The sequence below is a fragment of the Saccopteryx leptura genome, chromosome 1, assembly GCF_036850995.1.
Source record: "Saccopteryx leptura isolate mSacLep1 chromosome 1, mSacLep1_pri_phased_curated, whole genome shotgun sequence".
Lineage (NCBI taxonomy): Eukaryota > Metazoa > Chordata > Mammalia > Chiroptera > Emballonuridae > Saccopteryx > Saccopteryx leptura.
The window spans coordinates 150,549,171-150,569,482 of record NC_089503.1 but is presented as its reverse complement, the minus strand read 5'-3'; the positions used below and the strand labels follow the sequence as shown (position 1 = coordinate 150,569,482).

The window sequence follows — 20,312 nt, the reverse complement described above, 5'->3', positions numbered from 1 at the left end:
AGGAGGGGAAAGAGAGAGAGAGGCAGGACACACCACTGCTGGCTTTAAAGCTGAGAGGGACCACAAACCAAGGAATGCAGGCAGCCTCTAGAAGCTGGGGAAGGCAAGAAAATGAATTCTCCCTGGAGCCTCCAGAGAAGATTACAGTCGTGCTGACACCTGGATTTTAGCCCAGTGAGGTCCACATCCAGAACTATAACATAATAGATTTGTATCATTTTAAGTCACTAAGTTTGTATTAGTTTGTAACAGCAGCAATGGATAATTACCCGATTCTGCCTACCTAATTCCTTATTTGGGGGCATTTAGATTATTTTCAACTTTTTCTTGTGATAGACAATAATGCAATGGAACTTCTTATAGCTAAATTTGTATACATCTCTACAATTTTTTTTAAAAAATCATAGACGTGACTTGTTGGTTCAAAGAACATGCAAAATTTAATAAATATTTATATGTATTACCCTCCAGAAAGGTAGTAACAGTTTGAAATACCATCACCATGTGAAAATTTTCAACAACAAAGTGTATCCTTTTTGTTTTCTTAATTGTTAGCTATCTGACAGGGAATAATAGTATCTAAATGTTTCCAATTGCATTTTTATTATTGGTAACTAGTGCTATGTGCCCACCTAGGAGTCTCAACTATGAATGCATCAAATAGCTATCCTTTCTCCACTAGAATAAGCTTAAAGATGATATTTCAAAACAATTTTTATTATAGGCTTGAATTCTCAGGTTTTTTAACATAAACTCACTTTGGAAAGTGAAGAAGCAGTCAAAAGAAGAGTAAGTTCCTATTTAATATTCTTAATTTACTACAATCACTAGGGCTTCACATTTACCCTTGGAGTGGTCTAACCCCAAAGGAAATGACCTCACCTGAGAAACAAGTAACAACACCATCACTTAAACTGTTTTCCAGAAACAAAACACCAAACTCTTCACCAACAAGCAGAGAAAGAAAGAAAAAAAAAACCCACATCCTCTGTGTTTCATTATATATTACTAATGTCAGTGCCTGAAACTAAATGGCCTCCATATGTGGGTAACAGGAGCCATGAAGATCCCTCTTCCTTTCTCTCTCCTCACCGCCATCTGTCTTCTTCCCTTTCCTGGAGGTAAGCCACACTCTCATGTGCCTTTCAGTGACGCTCATGAGAAAATAGGATGCTATAGTCATGTAACATTGTGTACAAAGGAAAGAGAAATCACAACTTAATTTCCAGTCATTCTTAATGTTACTTTTGTCTCTGGCTATAAAAAAATAAATTTAAAAAAGGTATGTTGAGGGCTGGCTTTAGCTCAGCGGTTCCTTCAAGTCAAGAGTGCTTACCAAAAGAGGCATGTTGATTTTTTAAGATGCAAATGAACCCTATGTTGATAGCAAAGAAAACCGAAAGCATTGATGCTGGCCGGTTGGCTCAATGGTAGAACATCAGCCCAGCATGTGAAAGTCCCAGGTTCAATTCCCAGTCAGGGCACGCAGGAGAAACGCCCATCTGCTTCTTCACCCCTCCCCTTCCCTTTCTCTCTTTTCTCTTTCTCTTTCTCTCTCTCTCTCTCTTTTCCTCTCTCTCTCTCTCTCTCTCTCTCTCTCTCTCTCTCTCTTTCTCTCTTTCCTTCCCATAGCCATGGCTCAAATGGTTTAAGCAACTAGGCCCCTGGTGCTGAGGGGTCCCTCACTTCAGGCACTAAAATAGCTCAGTAGCCAAGCAACAGAACATTGACCCCAGATGGGCAGAGCACCAGCCCAGATGGGGCTTGCCCAGTAGATCCTGGTTAGGGCATATATGGGAGTCTGTCTGCCTCTCATAAAATAAAATAAAATAATAAAATAAAATAAATTGAAAGTGTTAACTCTATCTGGTGACTCTCATAAATTCAGGGCACATCTATAGAGCAAAACCTTTCAGTGAAAAAAATGACAATCCATTAAACTGGGGATGGGTATAAATAGATGACCTCTCAGTCAAAGAAATACAACTGACCAGACATAGCTCTCAGATAAATCTTAAAATTTTTGCTTCCACAACGTGTTTGTGAGTGCACTGGTAAGGGCTGGTAAGGAAGCAATAACATCATTGTAAAATAATCCAATGAATACATAAAATGCCAACGTTTAATAAAACTGATGATTAGGCATTATAGTCTTCTAAGTGTTTTATATACAGTAACTCATTTAATCTGCTGAAGTATCAATGCAGCCCCTTTTTATATATGAGGAAACTAAGGCACAGACAAGTAAGTTAACCGAAGTCATCAGGTAGTAAGTGGTAAGGCAAGGATTTGACCCCAGAGCTCACATTCTTAACCACACACCATGATACCTTACAGCTCAATAATGCCTCCAGAGCTGGGGTTCTTACAGCGAGACCCTCAAGGCCAAGGACAGGCAGTAAGACATCTGGGAACCTCTCAAACAGAATGCAAGTATTTACATGCACACATGCATCTACACTGGTATATTTGAGAAACTGATACTCCAAAAGTAAAAAAAAGAGAAAGAAACACTGCTTTGGGAGAACAGAGATTCACAATGGAAACAATAAGGTTCTTAGATGATATGGAACCCAGTTAGAACAGCTGTAAAAAGAGTACAGAAAACTCAAATAGAAATGCCGCAAATGCAGGCATTGCTCCTGCAAAATGTCAACTCGCTGGTTTGTGTAGGTTTTCTAAAAGCTGATGCATTCCATCACACGATGTTTTTTAAATCGCGTGTGTTCATATTACTGCCCTCTCACCAAGGAAGTCTGTCAAGTGTGGAGAAGAGGTTGAGTTCAGGACAGCAGATCCAAGCATTCCAGAAGGTCTGATACTCCCTTGAAAGCTCTGGTTTCATCCTTGGTGAGAAAAGTTGTTTTCTTTGAAGTGACAGGCTCGCTTCCTTTGTATTTGAGAAAATGTGGGACACACAGCCAAGTCTGGGTGACCACAGCGTTCCATGAGACAGGTCAGTTCACGACTCGGTTGCCCGAGCGCTTCTCCTCGCTGTGGCCACAGTGCTCAGGGGGCGGCTCCCATGCTCTGTGCATCCTTTGCACATTTCCCACGTCACACAGAATATTAAAATGATATTCATTACAGGGTAAAGATGTGTGAAAATTAATTTTTTTACTGCTTTTACAGTTATTCTTTTCCTTTTATTTTTTTCCTAAAGATGTTACAACTATTACTTTTTTTTTTTTTTTTTTTTGAGAAAGAGAGAGAATCATCAATTCATTGCTCCACTCAGATGTGCATTGATTGCTTCTTGTATGTGCCTTGACCAGAAAGTAAACCCACCACCTTGGGCTCAAGTGGAGCCACCGACCCCTTGCTCAGGACAGCGACCTTGGGCTCAAGCCAGCAACTTCGGGACTGTGTCAAGGATCATGCACTCAGGCCAGTGACCTTGAGTTTTGAACCAGTAACCTCACTGTTCCAGGGTTGGTGCCACCACTGGTCAGCCTCTTCTTTTCTTTTGAGAGAAAGAAAAATACAGTGACCACTAGTACAGCTTGTTGCTACCACACTGATTTGTGCCAAGGCACCAGCAGGTTTAGCCGTGACAACTTTTGTGCCATCCGTGAAAATACCAACACACAGGTGAAAAGGCAAGCACATCTTTGTATTATTTTGAAAATAGTTTTGACCTTGTGGACCCCAAAAGGGTCTCAAAAGCCCCTAAAGTTCCCCAAACCAAACTTTGAGAACTATTGGTTTACAAACCTGCTACGGCTCGCTCACAACTGGAATGAATAAAAATTTCCCCAAGAACATAAAGAAATAGCCTGCATACACAATTTTTTTAATTTATATTTTGTAGTTAAAACAATCTTGAAAAAAAAAGATTGTTCAAACAAAATAAACTTAGTGGAAAAGTTAGTGGACACACATCTTTCAATTTCAAAATGTTCTACAAGGCTACAGTAATCAAGATAGTGTAGTACTGGCATAGGGACAGACAATGTTACAGAGAATCAGAAATAAACTCAAACATTTATGGGAAATTAATTTTTGACAGAGGGATCACAGCAATTCCATGGAAAAAGAATAGTCTTTTTACCTGACCAGGCAGTGGCACAGTGGATAGAGCGTTGGACTGGGACACGGAGGACCCAGGTTCGAAACCCCGAGGTCACCGGCTTAAGCATGGGTTCATCTGGTTTGAACAAGGCTCACCAGCTTGAGCCCAAGGTCACTGGCTTGAGCAAGGGGTCACTTGCTCTGCTGTAACCCCATGGTCAAGGCACATATGAGAAAGCAATCAATGAACAACTAAGGTGCTGCAACGAAGAATTGATGCTTCTTATCTCTCTTCCTTCCTGTCTGTCTGTCCCTATCTGTCTCTCTGTCTCTCTCTGTCTGTCACACACATACACAAAAGAATAGTCTTTTCAACAAACAAAGCCAGAGGGTGAAGTTGGACCCCTATCTCAAACCACACACCCAAGACAACTTGAACTATACAAAAAATTTAATTAAAAAATAAGCCAAATGTAAGAACAAAAACTATAACACCCACAAAAACTATAACACCCTTAGGGGAAGAAAATATAAGAGTTTTTGTGGTCTTGGCTGAGTCAGTAATTCCTTAGTTGTGACACCAAAGACCAAAGTGATAAAAGAGGTTGATGAGTTGGACTTCATCAAAATTAAAATATTTATGCTCCTAAAGACATTACCAGAAAAAATAAAACAATTTACATATACAAGGAGAAAATATTTGCAAAGTATATATTTTATAAGGGACTCAAATCTAAATATATAAGGAGCATTATTATAACTTAATAATAAAAAGGCAATCCAATTTAAAAAAATAGGCAATACATTTGAACAGACATTTCCCCAAAGAAGATGCATGAATGTCTAGTAAATGCAGGAAAAGAAGCTCAACATCATTAGTCATTAAAGAAATGCAAACCAAAACCACCATAAGAGACCACTTCACACCCACTAGAATAGCAACGACCATTAAAAATAACATATAACAAGTATTGGCAATGATATAGAAACCCCAGGACCTTCATACATTCTTATGGGAATGTAAAATGGTGCAGCCACTTTGGAAAACTGTTCAGAAGTCCCTCAAAATGTTAAACACAGAGTTTCCATGTGACCCCAGTAAGCATGCTCCTAGGTAGCTGCCCAAGAAAGATAAAAACATATTTCCACACAAAAACATGCACGTAGATGTTACAGCAGCATTATTCACAATAGGTTAAAAAGTAGAAACAACCCAAGTGTTCATCAACTGATGAATGGATTGAGAAATGAATGGTATGTTCATGTGCTGGAATATTATTTGGCAATCAGAAAAAATAAAATACTGATACATGCTACTGGAACCCCAAGAGCATTATGCTAAATGAAAGAAGTAGTCAGAGAAAGACCACATATTATACTACAATTCCACTTATATGGGGAGTGACAGGTCTTCTTTTAGAAATGATGAAAATGTTCTAGAATTAATTATGGGGGTGTTTGCACAACTTGGTAAATATACTAAAAACCATTGAATTAACCACATTTAGTGATTAATGGTTTATGGTTCTAAATTATATGAATGGGGGAACAGCACCCATATTGACATAAAAAGAAACAGATTGGCCAATGTTTCCTTTAAGACACTTTCAGTGGACAGAGTCAGTTGATCTTTGGCTTTCTTTAAGTCTACAGTAAAATTACTCACCCCAAACCAGAAACCGGGTGTCCCATTGCTATGACTAGACATGGTTAACTATGATGCACTGGTCATGCCAGGAACAAGGAAACAGGGGTTCCAGAGGGCTCCCTTCTAAGGTCATGTGATTTCTGAGACAGTAGCCCCTGGGTCTGAAGTCATCAGGGTGTTAACTCTGGGGATGATTAGTTTAACACCGAACATCCGGAGAGAACATAAGACCATGTGTCTTACAATAAACACCACATCCTCAGCTCAGAAAAAAGTAGCAAAAGACATTTCTAATAGAAAGCATCTGAATATTGTTCTTGCAGGGACTGAAGCTGACCTATCTTAGAGGGAGATGGCCCCCAATATGAGAACAGAATACTAGTGTCTGACTCTCATTTTCCTTTGTTAGCTAAATTCAGAATGAAGGAAGAAAGGAGAAAAGGAAGAGAGTGGGGTGCAGAGAGGAAGAAAAAGAGGGAGGGAGGGGAAACTCAGAAATACTTTTATGCATCTGAAGTTGTAAAACCAGCCAGTCAGGGGAAGCATAATCAGAGGTCTGGAAAGAGCCACCAGCCCCCACCCCTAGCTGCCCCCGTGTCCACGCCCGCCGCAGACTCCAGACAGGAGCCAAAAAATTACCCTAGACACAAAGTGGAGAAGGAACGTTCATGCAAGAGCTTACAGATACAGGAGGCATCACCCTTGCTCTTGACCTATTGATCCTTACATGACCCAAACCGATAACTAAAAGAAGTATGGTTGGAGACCAATTTTTAGAGCCCTTTTTTTAGAGCTCCATTTAAGTCCCAACAGTTTCCATTTGTGGATAGGGAAGGATAATACTGCTGCTGCTGCTGCTGCTGCTGCTGAAAATTAGAATCCTCAAACCTGCTGAGACAGTTCAGAGTCTCTTCCTAGGCACTCCAGCGTGAGGACACCAAAGTCCCCTCTGCGCCACCCGCACCATGGACCCACACCCCTCTCCCTCAGCACCCCGACCAAGGAGAGTACGCCCACTGCCCATGAGCTGCTCTCAGTGACTGACTGCTGTCTCAGTGCCTACAGGTCAACTTCAAACTCGAGAGAAAACCACATCCTTTGTGCTCTTGGTATATAGAGAGAGTCCTTCAAGGACTGACAACAGATTTTCACCTCAATTGATGTGGGGACAGACGCCACCATGAAGACCTCCGGTGCACTTCTGGTACCTTCCCTCTCGATCGTCATTTTCCTCCTGCTCTTTCCTCAAGGTAAGACCTGGTCTTGTCATTTTCATTAGAGCCGATAGAGCCAACCGCAATGAACTTTCCGTCAATGTAAACTAAATGGACCAGCAGGAGAATCCCCCCACCCCAGCCTTAACATTCTTCCTTGGATGTTAATTAAATGCCTTTACTTCAGAAGGAAAAACATCCTTCTTCTTCATGATGTCTTTGCAAAAGGTCCCAGACCCCCCAGTGTGGACAGCTGCCCATTTGTAAACTTGCCCAAGGGGACTGAAGCAAACTGACAAACCACCCAAAGGCTCTCCGGTTAGGAAAATACCGTATTTCTCCATGTATAAGACAAACCTTTTTTCGAAAACTTTGGGGTCTAAATACGGGATGTGTCTTACTTATACGGTGGTTGTAGATTTTTCTACTTGCATTTCCCGCTTCTTTTTGTGCTCATTGTTGAAGACAGTGATTCATCATCAGACACAGATGAGGACAAGCTAATGGATGGGAGTTTTGACAGTGATGAGAGTTGTATGAATTTTATGATGACTATAACTTGAGTTCAATAACTTTATGTAACTTTTTTTTTTCAAATATCGGGCCCCAAAATTAAGGTGCTTCTTATACGTGGGAGCGTCTTGTACATGGGGAAATACTGTAATCAGTACCTTTCAGGAAAGAAAGAGAGGGGCCTCAGCCTTCCCTGCTACAGAAAATGCAGGTCATTTTAATGACAATTAAAATGAACGAATCTGGCCCACACACCTGTAACAAATCCAGAATGATTACAATTATTGTCATTGCTTCTCTAGGCTAGTGTGTCCTTGGGAAGACATTATGGCAGTGGGACTGTCCCTACATCAGCTCCCTGGAAGTGCTATAGCGTTTGGTATCAATTCTTTGGGGCACTGAGTAGTAATCAATGTGTGGGGTTCTGCATGCCTCTCATGAGCATCAGCTTGAGAGGCTGTAAAATTCATGGCGTTCCCACTCGGAGGGCAGCAGCTCTGGATCTTCTTTCAAGCCCTTCTAGGAAGGGAGGACCACTCCCAGCCAGGGCTGGGCTGAGTTTCGTGGGTTTTCCCCAGGGTTCCATCCGTTTTGGAGGTAGGAGTGAGGAACAGGGGCTGCTGATACAACATCCTGTCTTGCCAGAAATGTCCAAGGAAATTGTCTAGTTCATCTTGCAATTAAAAATGAGCAAAAAAAAAAAATAATTAAATCCAAGGTTGTAGCTCATTTGGGAGCAAGGGGTGGGTATAGCATCAGCTTGGTCTACAGTAGGACGATGTTCAGGTTTGTCAACTTCTCCACAACAGTGAAAGCAGAGCAGCTAAGATTCCAAGTACATCCTTTCTTCAGAGGAAACAGCAAGACCACCTCGCTCTGCTCAGCCTGGCTCCTGCAGTCAGAGAGAGCAACGTGGGTCCACCAAGGGCACAGACCCCGCTCAGCAAGACGTGAGGCTCTGGACCCAACCCTCCCGCGCAGCAGAGCACCCTGGAGGATTTCTATCCCCAATTCCAGTTTGTTTTGATTCTGGTTGGGGACTAAGAATGTCTAGTTTTAGTAAAAGGGAAAAGATTTTTACAATCTGAAGAGAAACCGAGTATATAGGCATTGCTAGTTTTTAGAAACTTTCTCACCTGTTCCAAAGTCTCCTCCCTGCCCTCCTGAGAGTGGCTGGTTGTGGGAAGTGTGGGCTTCTTTCAGAGGTGGTGCGTGTGCTCACCAAACATGGGACTCTGCAAAAGACAGTGTTCCGTTGGGTGGGTTTCTGCAGCCCAGACGGTCCAAAGAGGCACGTTTGGAATCTATGCTTACCTGACACGCCCCAGGAAAAAAATTGAGATGAGAAGAAAAAAAAAGAGAGAGAAGTTCTAAATTTCTTCTCCTTTTAGGACTAGAGCCCAGAATTTCCCCTTCCCAGGCCCTCCTAGAAATTAGAGCCCTGTAGTCAATCTCTTTTCCTTCCCTCATTCTCATTATTTACACCTGACTGTGGACCTAGCAGTGGGGACCAGGCACTGTGCCCTATTTAAGGACCCATAGGTCTGAGGCAACGGTCAGGAGAAATACTTGAGGAGACTCCGAGAACATCAGGTGTAGGGAGGGGGGCAGTTGAGAGGATTTCACGACGGGCCAGGATCTTCTGAACCAACATGGACAGCTTGCCTTGCGTCTGGGTCATACTGTTCTCTAATAATGAATCTAGACTTTTGGTTTATCGTCAAGGAGGTCTGACTAGGGCAGAATTCTCTTCTCATAGTGTCTCCCTCTCCTCCCTATCCCTACTTCATTGGACAAGAGCTTACTTAGATTAAACAATGGGGTTCCTCTTGAAAATTGAAGGGGAGCCTCAGGTGCCACAAGTATTATTCTCACATTTTATGAACGAGGAGAGTGCAGATTTCAATAAAATGAGGTCTCCCGGTAACCAGAGAACTCACAGGCAAAGTCACAGCGAAAAGGTGCTGCTAATTTCCGTTCGTAAGTTGTGTGTTTTTACAAAGACTTGGGGTAAATAAATAAATAAATAAATAAGTTCTGGGGCTTCTAAAAGCCTCCCTCCTTCCTCAGATTAACGCCCGGCCTGAAAGGGAGATGGGTGAGGGGCACTCAAGGTTACCTTGTCTCTAGCAGCTCCTGTAGCAACTGTTACCACGGAGACCAATGCACAGCTGTTTGCCCTTTGCAAGCACCAGCGGCCTGAGGTCAGATTTCCAGCCTGGAGGCTTCTGGACCTGTCAATGGCCAGGCTTCTGTAGCTGCAGAGGGTAGGATCTCTCCGAGGGTCCAACAGGGACAGATTTGCATTCGGATATCTGGACACCTGCATGCGAGGGGAAGGGGGTGGCGGAGGGGGGAGGATGCTGTCTGCGCTGCTTCCCCAACAGGAACAGCACGGCTAGTCTCAGAAACACGGCTTTCCGCCTGACCAGGCAGTGGCGCAGTGGATAGAACCTCGGACTGGGATGTGGAGGACCCAGGTTTGAGACCTCGAGTTGTCAGCTTGAGCGCAGGCTCATCTGGTTTGGGCAAGGCTCACCAGCTTGAGCCCAAGGTCGGTGGCTCGAGCAACGGGTCACTCGGTCTGCTATAATCCCCCCCCCCCTCAAGGCACATATGAGAAATCAATTAATGAACAACTAAGGAGCTGCAATGAAGAATTGATGTTTCTCATCTCTGTCCCTATCTGTCCTCTCTCTGACTCTCTCTGTCTCTGCCCCCCACCCAAAATTAAAAAAAGAAACATGGCTTTCCGTAGCTCTCTCCAGGGTACACACAAGCAGGATTTGCCTTTTTTTTTTTTCTGACAGATCATTGTGTCAAAATCATTGGAGGAAAGAAGTTGGCTCCTCATTCAAGACCCTATATGGTGCTTATTGAAGGCCAGAACAGGACTCTCTGCGGCGGGGCTTTGATCGCAGCCACCTGGGTGCTGACCGCGGCCCACTGCGCCCTGTAAGTGCTCCGTGTTGAAACAAAGTGTGTGGGCATAGTCTAACTGGGTGCATGTTCATTTAAAGAGTAAATTTCACTGACACCATGGGAACCCACACGACTTCCGTTTCTGGATCCTGGCTCCCCCCACCACCACACCACCAGCCAGGAGGACAGCCCAGGCTGAGCCAGAGAATGAGAGCAGTGTGGACGCAATGCCCTGTCTTGTCCTGCAGGTCCCCTCCCAGCCTCGGGTCCACACTCAGAAAGGCTCTGCTTCTGGTCTTGACTTCACCACAGGGTAGCAGGAGCCGGGTCCCCAGTCCCAGTCCCCTGGGGGGCCTAAACACAACTGCTAAGTAGAGAGAGCTTGTTTCCAGTGCCTTGTGTTCCCCTTCTATGAGCTCCCCTCATACCTCCGAGCGTCTCTGTGGACGGCCACCTGCAAACCTCTTCCAGGACAGGTCTTTCCTCCACTCCCCCGGTCAAGCCTCCAAACCTGCGCTGTCTAATGTGGAGGCTGCTGTCATGTGAGCTACGTACACTACATGTGGCTATATAAATTTAAGTTAATAAAGTGTAAGTAAAATTACAAATTTATTTCCTAAATCAGCCTCGCCACATTTGCACCCTTGGTTAGCCAGGTGGGGCTCACGACTCCTTCTTGGACAGTGCAGATTTACAGAACGTTTCATCATTGAACTGTGCTCTTCTGAAAGCCCTATTCTAATGTCTGAAGTGAGACTAATGTCAGCTGGTGTCAAAATGGCAGTGTGACTATCAGGCTGGTGTAGTTTATACTAGCTTGTGAATGGTAATAGCCTTAATTATTGATACCTCAGAGAGTATTTTGATTTTGTTAATCAAAATGAACCTTCAGCATAAAGTAAGAGAATCGATGTGGTCCCCTTCTTCGGACCACCATCCTTCCAATACATACACACTCAATGTCTAGCAAATGGGGACCTCCATGGAACCATCTCTTTCTGCAAGTTCTTCTGTTGAAGTTTGCTGTTGTCCTACAGAGATGCCTTCAGTGAGTTGCTCTACATCAGCGATTTTCAACCGGTGTGCCGCAAGAATTTTTTAAACAGGCAATACCTGACTTTTTAGCCAGGGACACTGACCTCTTTTCCCTCAGACTGTCAAATTAAAAAATGACAACAGCCATCTAGTGTGAATGAATCAAAATTATACCTATTTATTTTTTTGGCAGGTCAGCAAAAAATATGTTTTGGTGTGCCACAGAACCTTAATAATTACTTTATATGTGCCGTGAGAGGAAACAGGCTGAAGGTCACTGCTCCCATCTCTAGACTACTGAGACCTTTGTTTTCCAGTAATCAAGGGCTTCCCTATCACAGCTAACAGGGGTGGGGGCGTTGTACTAAAACTCCAACAGAGATCCCAAGATTTGGCTTAATTGCCATGGAATTCTTCTTATTTGTTTTCAGTCAACCTATTCTATGCTAGTGATGATGATGATGATGATGAATTCATAAATGTTTTGATTTTTATTCTTTAAAGTACACACATTTTTTTCCCTGAGCTACAATAAGTAGTACTTCCACGGCAAGCGTATTTATACAGGGGGCAATGAAACTGATCGGCTCATAATATGCTCAGCCCCTGATTAAGAAAGTAAACTTGTTAATAGTGTTGTGTCTGTTCTCAGGAACTCAACATCCAAAATCATTCTTGGGGCTCACTCAAGAACCAAGAATGAGCCAGAAAGACAGATCATGTACGTGAAGAAAAAGTTTCCCTATCCGTGCTATGATAAGGACACACATGAGGGTGATCTTCAACTTCTACAGGTACGTAACTTTGATTGACTTCAAAGTCTAGGAACTCCTACAATCTGGCCACCTACATGACAACCTTTCTTGGATGCCCCAATAGCTACAGACTGTAGCTACATGGCGGGGAAGGGGGTCCCTGGGGTTTATAAAAATGTGAATATTTTAATCACCTCATTCTGTTCACTCTTTTTGCTTGTCTTCCTCAGCTGAAAAAGAAAGCAACAATTAATAAAAATGTGACTATCCTGAATCTCCCTAAAAAGGGGGACGACGTAAAACCAGGAACCCTGTGCCTCGTTGCGGGATGGGGGGCCATAAACAACAAGCTACATGAACCCGACACCCTGATGGAAGTCAGCATCGCTGTCATAAACAGAAAGATCTGCAATGACCCAAAGCACTATAATTACAATCCCGTGATTGGACTGAATATGATCTGTGCTGGGAGCCCCAAAGGTGGGAAAGACTCATGTAACGTAAGTACAAGTGGTCCCACGTTTTGGCTGTTGGATTACACTGTGCAGAAATAGAAAACAATGTCACGCCAGGTCTTCTGATGGTATTGGCTCCTGTAGAGACCTAGTGCTTTTTTGGGGGGGAAAAAAAAAAGCTTGAGAAAACTCCAGTCAAACAAGTTAATGTTCTCAGCCTAAGTGAGGTTTCATCAAAAATGACAAGTTTCCAGCTAGTGCGTGGGTTGATCTAAGGCATCTTTCTGATTTCATATAAAACTACCCAAGAAGCAACGTGGGTTTTATTTGTTGTTGTTCTTCAATTTAGCATATGTAGATCTAAAATTAAAACTATAAAAATGAGACTCAGAGACATGGACAAGAGTGTGGGGGTTACGGGGTGGGGGGGAAGAGAAGGAGGGTGTTGGGGGCAGGGAGGGGCATAAAGAAAACCAGTTATAAGGTGACAGAAGACAATTGGACTTTGGGTGATAAGAATGCAGCATAACCAAATGTCAAAATAACCTAGAGATGTTTTCTCTGAACATATGTACCCTGATTTATCAATGTCACCCCATTAAAATTAATTTAAAAAAAGAAAAAAAAAGTACAAATTGGTAGTTCTAAATAGTCATGAAGATATGAAGTACAGCATAAGAACTACAGTCAACAATATTGTAATAAGTGTATGATGCCAGGTTGTACTAGATTTATCAGGGGAATCACTGCATGAGGTATATAAATGTGTGATCACTATGTTGTACACCTGAAACTAATATCATATTATATGTCAATTGTAATTGAAAAATTTTTTAAAAATTAAAGAATAGAGTCATTAAAAAAAAACAATAAACTATGTAACATTCAGGAGAGCCAAAGTCAGGGTTTCCCTATGGACTTCCAGACCCTTTTCCCCCTATCTCAGCACACCACAAAAATTCCTGCCATTTAACCTGGAGAGTCTGAAATGCCTGTCCTTCCCAAACCCCACGGAGGCTCCCAGGCGAGACCCTATAGCTTCCTACATCCAAGCTCAGTCCCCAGGAAACAACGTCCAAGCATGACCCACACAGAGAACATGTCGTCCTCCATGTCAGAGTCCGAGGGAAGGGATGGGGCAAGGCCCCTAGTGAGGATAGAGGTAGAAGCAGCCCTGTACAGATATGTAGGCTCTGAGTGCTGGCTCGTCACCTTTTCCAAAGGCCCCCCAGAGAGAGCCCCGTCTGAAGAGGAACATGCAGTGAGCGTGGCTGGGGCACTATCAGACCCTGAGATCCAGAGGCCTCTCCCTCTTCCCAGGTGCTTATCTAAACATCAGCAGACTCTGAGAGGCATGCTTGCAGGACAACGCTAGGCAAAACCCCTCTCTTTGCCCTCCTCCCTTTCCCTCTTCGGTCACTCCCCTCTCGGAGCACCCAGAAATCCAGAACCTGCATGCCTTTAGAACTCACCCACAACACCCTGAAGCCACAACAGTGTCCCAAGATGCCGGCCACCTGCCAGCCTCTACCATCAAAGCTTAGCCACCTTTTGCCTGTTCTCTCAATGGCTGTTGATGAATTACACCTGCCGGACTCACTCTGAAATCTTCAGGCTCTACGTTAAGCAGGAGAAATATATCTGTGCAGGCGGGACCCCAGCTCCTCACATGGTTCCTTACTTCATACACTCCTCGGTCAGTTCTTGCCAGGAAAGTGGTGGCCCCAGGGCCAGCACGTAGCTGGAGGGAAGCTGGGTCCCCAGGGCCTGGCACCTGCCCAGCTCTGTGTGCAAACCTGCGTGGCCCTCCATGTGGCACCACCAGCCCAGACTCTAGACCTCAGGTAGGTTAAAATCGGCTGGTCCTAGAACCCCGGGAGAGAATGGATGGTCACACAGGGAGAGGGACTGTCAGGGGGAATAGAGCGGTGAGTGATGGCTCACCAGAGCCTCCCCCAGGGGGTCAGCGGGCTCCGCAGTGGAGTCCCTGGTTCGAGAGCTTCGGCCCAGTGTCAGAAGCTCACAGGGGACGTGGGGGGAAGTTTCTATCTGTCTCAGAGGGTGAAAGCAAGGGTTGCTTTGCTTTTGTTTCTTTGGAAGGATAAGTATCTGCTGGAGAAACTATATAGAAGACAGGGTTTCCACCTTTTGTCTCAAAGTCCCATCCGCATGTGACTATTTTGCCCCTTGAGTATCAAAATATTTTGAGAAAATGACCAGTAGGTTTCCTTTCTAAAGCAGAAAATGGGTCTCAGGACTACAGGATAACATAAACCATAATACAAGTTTCATGTCAAATTTTCACTGGTTTATAAGTAAATCAAGCAATTTTTAAAATATTGACATAATTCTCAACCTTTTGAGTTTGTGTGTGGGGGTGTGTGTGTTTAGTAAGAGGAAAGGAGATAGTGAGACAGACTCCTCCTGCATGTGCCCCAACTGGGATCCACCTGGCAACCTCATCTGGGACCAATGCTTGAGTATCAAGCTATTTTTAGCACCCAGGGCCACATTCAAAGCAATTGAGCCACTGGCTACAGGAGGAAAAGAGGGAGAGAAAGAGGAGAGGGGGGTGGAGAAGCAGATGGTCACTGCTCCTGTGTGCCCTGACCAGAAATCGAACCTGGGACAAACATACACTGAGCTGACACTTTATCCACTGAGCCACTGGCCAGGGCCCTTCTGGGTTTTTTTAAGCACTAATTTTCAATTAAGTGAAGGTTGGTCTTCATTCCACATGAAATGGGACTTCTTTGGCTCAGCAACGGTCATGTTTGATGCTCATCCCCACCACCCCTCTTGTCTTCCAGGGAGATTCTGGAAGCCCTCTGATATGTGAGGGCGTTCTCAGGGGCATCACTTCCTTTGGAAAACCAGGAAGGTGTGGAGACCCTCGAGGACCTGGCATCTACACCCTCCTCTCACAGAAGTACCTGAACTGGATAATTAAGACTATGAAGGGGGCGGTTTAGATCACTGTATTTCATTTCATTTGCAATCACCTCTTTCTCCTGTCGTAAATAAAGTCGGTTTGCCTGACTGTGCCTGTTTCTCTCCTGTCACTTCAGTAGGCAGAATCCCACCTACAAAGTGAGGCAAAATGACAGAGTAACCTTGTGGGTAATGCAAGGAAGAGAGCAGGGGACCGATGTCACCAGTGTCATCCATGTGTCAAAGGGACATGCGAGTTTTGTTTGAATTATTTGCTGCCCTGTCCCAACAGGAGCCAGCTGGAGTGACACACAGGTCAGTCTGTCCAGTAAGGGTACAGACATGGGCTCAGCAGCTCTGCAGGAAACACAAACAGCCAATCTGGAGCGTTTGGGTTCAAAGGAAATGAGCATGCCCTTCGGAAGCCATTGTTCCGCATCAACACCTGCTACTCAGATGTATGTGTGAAAGCCTGAGTCTCTGGGAGAAATAGAAACCGGAAATGCCTTTCAGTGTGCTCCAAAGGCCGCTGAGAAACAGAAACTAGAATTCTGGGGGTTACACACGAAGTGCTTGGCCAGCCAAGAAAAGTATAAACAGACACTCAGCCTCCTTTCTCAGCGGTTCGCAGGTGAGCCTTGGATTATCGAGGTGATTTCTTGGTTTGCCTGGTCCCTGAGCCTGGGTAGGTCCAATCACCACAGTGATTTCGGTGGCTGCCTCCCTCAGTGGGAAGAACCGTGGTCAGAAAGTTTCCTTTGGAAAGAGCCCCACAATGTCTGTTCAACACATTGAAGTTAGTGGATAGTCGTGCGCTCGGTAGCTGCTTCAAAATGTGATGGTGTGAACAGATTCCTTTGATTTCTCTCTGTTCCTTTAGGAGTGTGTGTGTGTGTACACTAATGACTACTCACTATACACATCTGTATATACATACATACACACAATGTGTACCTGAACCAAGACCGTACTGCAACACTCAGAGACAGCCTCTTAACAACGAAAAAAGAACATACCTTAAAAACTGACTGAAACGATGGTTTTCAACCATGCCTGCCCTTTAGACTTACCAGGCTCTATAATATGACCAATGCCCAAACCCTACCTACCTCTGGAAATTTCTATTGAATTGAAATTCAATGGGCCCCCGATGAGATTACACACAGTAGGGATGAGGACCTTGTACCAGAAAGTGAGACCTGGTGCCAATTTCTAAAAGAAAGGCTCCAAGAGAGTCACTAGAGTGATACCTTGTGTACCCACCCACTCTAACTCCTAATTCCCAGGTAGGGTCCTAACAGCAGTAAGAGGACAGGCGGCCCCTACCGGCACACCTGTTACCGACTGTGTAGTCCACTCACAAGGCAGCTGTGGCACCCTTGTTCATAGCAGGTGGAGGTGTAAATCTAGCTTCTTAGGAAAATTGGCAGTGACTATTAAAACTAAATGTGCACATATCCTGTGACCTAGCAATTTCACCAAAGTGGTGTTCTAGACCAGTGGTCCCCAACCTTTTTTGGGCCACAGACCGGTTTAATGTCATAAAATATTTTCACAGACGGGCCTTTAGGGTGGGACAGATAAATGTATCACGTGACCGAGACAAGCATCAAGAGTGAGTTTTAGACGGATGTAACAGAGGAAATCTGGTCATTTTTTAAAAATAAAACATCGTTCAGACTTAAATATAAATAAAACAGAAATAATGTAAGTTATTTATTCTTTCTCTGTGGACTGGTACCAAATGGCCCACGGACCGGTACTGGTCCACGGCCCGGGGGTTGGGGACCACTGTTTTAGACTATGCATAGAAGCTTTATTCTTAAAGGTCAAAACTGAAAATAACTCAAATATCCATCTCCAATAAAATGGATAAACAATGTTTGTACATTCATGTGATGAAATAATATTCCACAACATTGACAAAGAACAAACTAGTTAGGTGCAGTAACACAAGTTAATCTGACAAGCTGAATGTTGAATGAAAGAAGCCAGACACCCCCCCCCCCCCAAAAAAAAGAATATTGTCTATGTGATTTCATTTATCTGAAGTTGGCATAAGGCAGAATAACCCATGGTGACAGAGGTCAAAATAATAGAGGGGAAGAGGGAGGAAGAGAGGAGTGAAGGAGAGGAAAGGTAAGGGGGGGAGGAGTAAACAGAGAGAATACTGGAGGATCAAAGACAACGTCTGGGACGTGCAAGGGCAGGAAGCAGAGCAAACAACAGAGCAAGGAGGTCAGAACAGGCATCCACCTCAGGAAAAGCACCCCATCTAGTTCGACCCTCACAACAACACCACGCTGGAGACAGGCCTGAATCACGACTGTCACTTAGAAACAAGGAAGCTGGCACTCAGGCGAGTGGCTGTGGCCACAGCTCCTCACACAGGCTGTGCCGTCCACAGCGGCAGGTCTGGCCCAGACTCAGAGCCAGTGCAGCACTCGGCCCCTGTAGCCTGTGGGAAGAAGAAGAGACAGCTGGTGGTGCAAGGGCTGGTGCTGAGACTGGGCCCCGAATCCCCTCCCAGGACCAGGGCTCCTCTGCAGCCCACCACTTTGAGGGCTGGCCGCCGGCGCCTCTGCCGTGGTGAACCCAGCCAGGGTGGGCCCCGGGAGGCATCGCAAGAGGCTAAGGTGTTGGTTCCGTCTCTCCTTCTACTGGTTTCCTGTGGCTGCCACACCAACCCGCCACACGCCATGTGGCTTCAGACCACTGAAAGCTGCTCTCCTCCAGCTCTGGGGTCCAGAAGTCCACCACCAAGGGGTCAGCGGGGCTGGCTCCCTCGGAGGCTTCAGATTCCATCCCTTGCCCCGTCCGGTTTCTGGCAGCTATTGGCCACCTTGATCTGTGGCCATATGGCTCCAGTCTCTGCCTCTGCTCTCACGTCACCTCCTCCTCTGTGTCTTGGACCTCAAGCCCATCTGGATAATTCAGGATGATCTCATTTCGAGATCCTTAACTTCCCGACATCTACAGAGACCCTCTGTCCAAATCAGGTCACACTCACAGGTCCCTCCCCTCGGACAGCCGTCAGTCTGTTCTCTGTGTCTCTGAGTCTGTCTCTATTTTGCTTGTTAGTTTATTTTGTTCATTAGATTCCACATGTGAGTGAAATCGTATGGTGCTTGTCTTTCTCTGACTGGGCTATGTCACTTAGCATAATGCTCTCCAGGTCCATCCATGCTGTCCCAAAGGGTAAAGAATTCCTTATTTCTTACAGCCGGGTAGTATTCCGTCGTGTAAATGGACCACAGCATTTTTATCCACTCATCTACTGATGGCCACTTGGGCTGCTTCCAAATCTTGGCTGTTGTAAATAACACTGCAATGAACATGGGGGCATATATATTCTTTCAAATTAGTGTTTTGGGTTTCTTTAAATTCTTTCACTGGAATTTTCCTCCAGAGAATCATGACTGGGGTTCATAGGGTGAGGCTTAGTTAGGCATGACCATGCTAGAACATCATCTTTACAATTTTTTTACCACAGCCCGTGGTGCAAACTACATTTTGTGCAGTGGCCCCACATATAGGCATGTACATATTCTCACAGTTACAACAATAGTTTCATAAATGATACTTACTTTTTCATTTTTTTCCATTCTATACTGTTCTATTTCATTTTTAATGCTGATTTTGACTCATTGGATCCACACAGCCCCATTTGAAAGACCCTGAACCAGATATCCAACATCAGAGTGTCCTTGACCTATGTGGAAACACTGACTCACAGTGGAAACAATGTAAGTTCAATACTCTACCAGTCACCTGTGGTTTGCTCCCTGAAGTGTGTTCACGGACCAACCATCACAAGACATGCCATGCAAAAAGACTTCCCAAATGTGTTTGGGAAACACTGAAGCCTATAACTCCTCTGGGGGACTCAGAACACATACTGTATCCAAGATTTTGACACAGCGGCCGTGGGAAATAAAAGCTGTTCTTGTACAACACAGAATTTCCAAAGTGACCTGACCACACGATGAGTGGTTGTGTAACAACCATCCTGCTAACTATTTTGAGGGGAAATTATATACAAAAGGAACTGTGCTGGAGATGAAAATTAGTGTCTAAATACTCAAAAGTAACTACATCTTCTCCAACCATAACCATTTTAAGAGAAGGAGAAAAGGTTAAATACACTCTCCGGAATTCTGTCTAATGTCAAGGCCTTAAAGCTAAAGAGTTCACCGCCCACTGAGTCCAGAGAAACAAGGGCATGCACCCAAGTTCATTCTCAATTCCAAGCATCAACAAGTTGGTTCGGGCATCTATCAGATGCCCAAACCTCGCCGAAGGGCCCACCTCGCTGCTAGAATTGTCATTTTGTAGAGAAGTGGGTTTTAAGGCTTGATTTAAGGTATTTCTCTAAACTGGAAAGGTCCAGTGAATTGCTCCTCTTATGATTAAAATGTGCACAGAATCACCACGTGTCCCTGTTACACTCACGCGTGGCCACCAGAGCCTCTGCCAGAGCCACCTGTATTTTGTATTTACCAAATCATGCAGTATGACAGCTGAAGGACATACAGGCCATCCTGAGGCCAACCAGGGGTCCAGCCAGGTTGACCCCCTGAAGCAGGAAGTCTTTCTATTAAGGGTGCTGTCATGTTGCCAAATGACATTCTCAGATGCTCCGGAGAGTCATGGTATTATCACTATCGACCATTGTATATGTTTGGTTTCTGTCTCTTCAACAAAAGTGTAGGTACACTCAGTGAGGGCAAGGATATTGTCTGTCCTGTTCACCTGTGCGTCCCCAGCACCCAGAGAGTACCTGACACATCGAAGAGACTTCATAAACGAATTCCAGAGGCTGTTTAGC

General features: G+C 44.6%; 1 protein-coding gene across 1 annotated transcript; it reads left to right on the top strand.

The window, feature by feature from the left end:
* Positions 1-6,779: 6,779 nt before the first annotated feature.
* Positions 6,780-15,593, top strand: GZMA (granzyme A). The gene is made up of 5 exons (XM_066360841.1): positions 6,780-6,909; positions 10,197-10,341; positions 11,996-12,137; positions 12,329-12,598; positions 15,364-15,593. The coding sequence occupies exons 1-5, from the start codon at positions 6,840-6,842 to the stop codon at positions 15,523-15,525; spliced, it is 789 nt and encodes a 262-aa protein (XP_066216938.1). The 5' UTR covers positions 6,780-6,839; the 3' UTR covers positions 15,526-15,593.
* Positions 15,594-20,312: the final 4,719 nt, after the last annotated feature.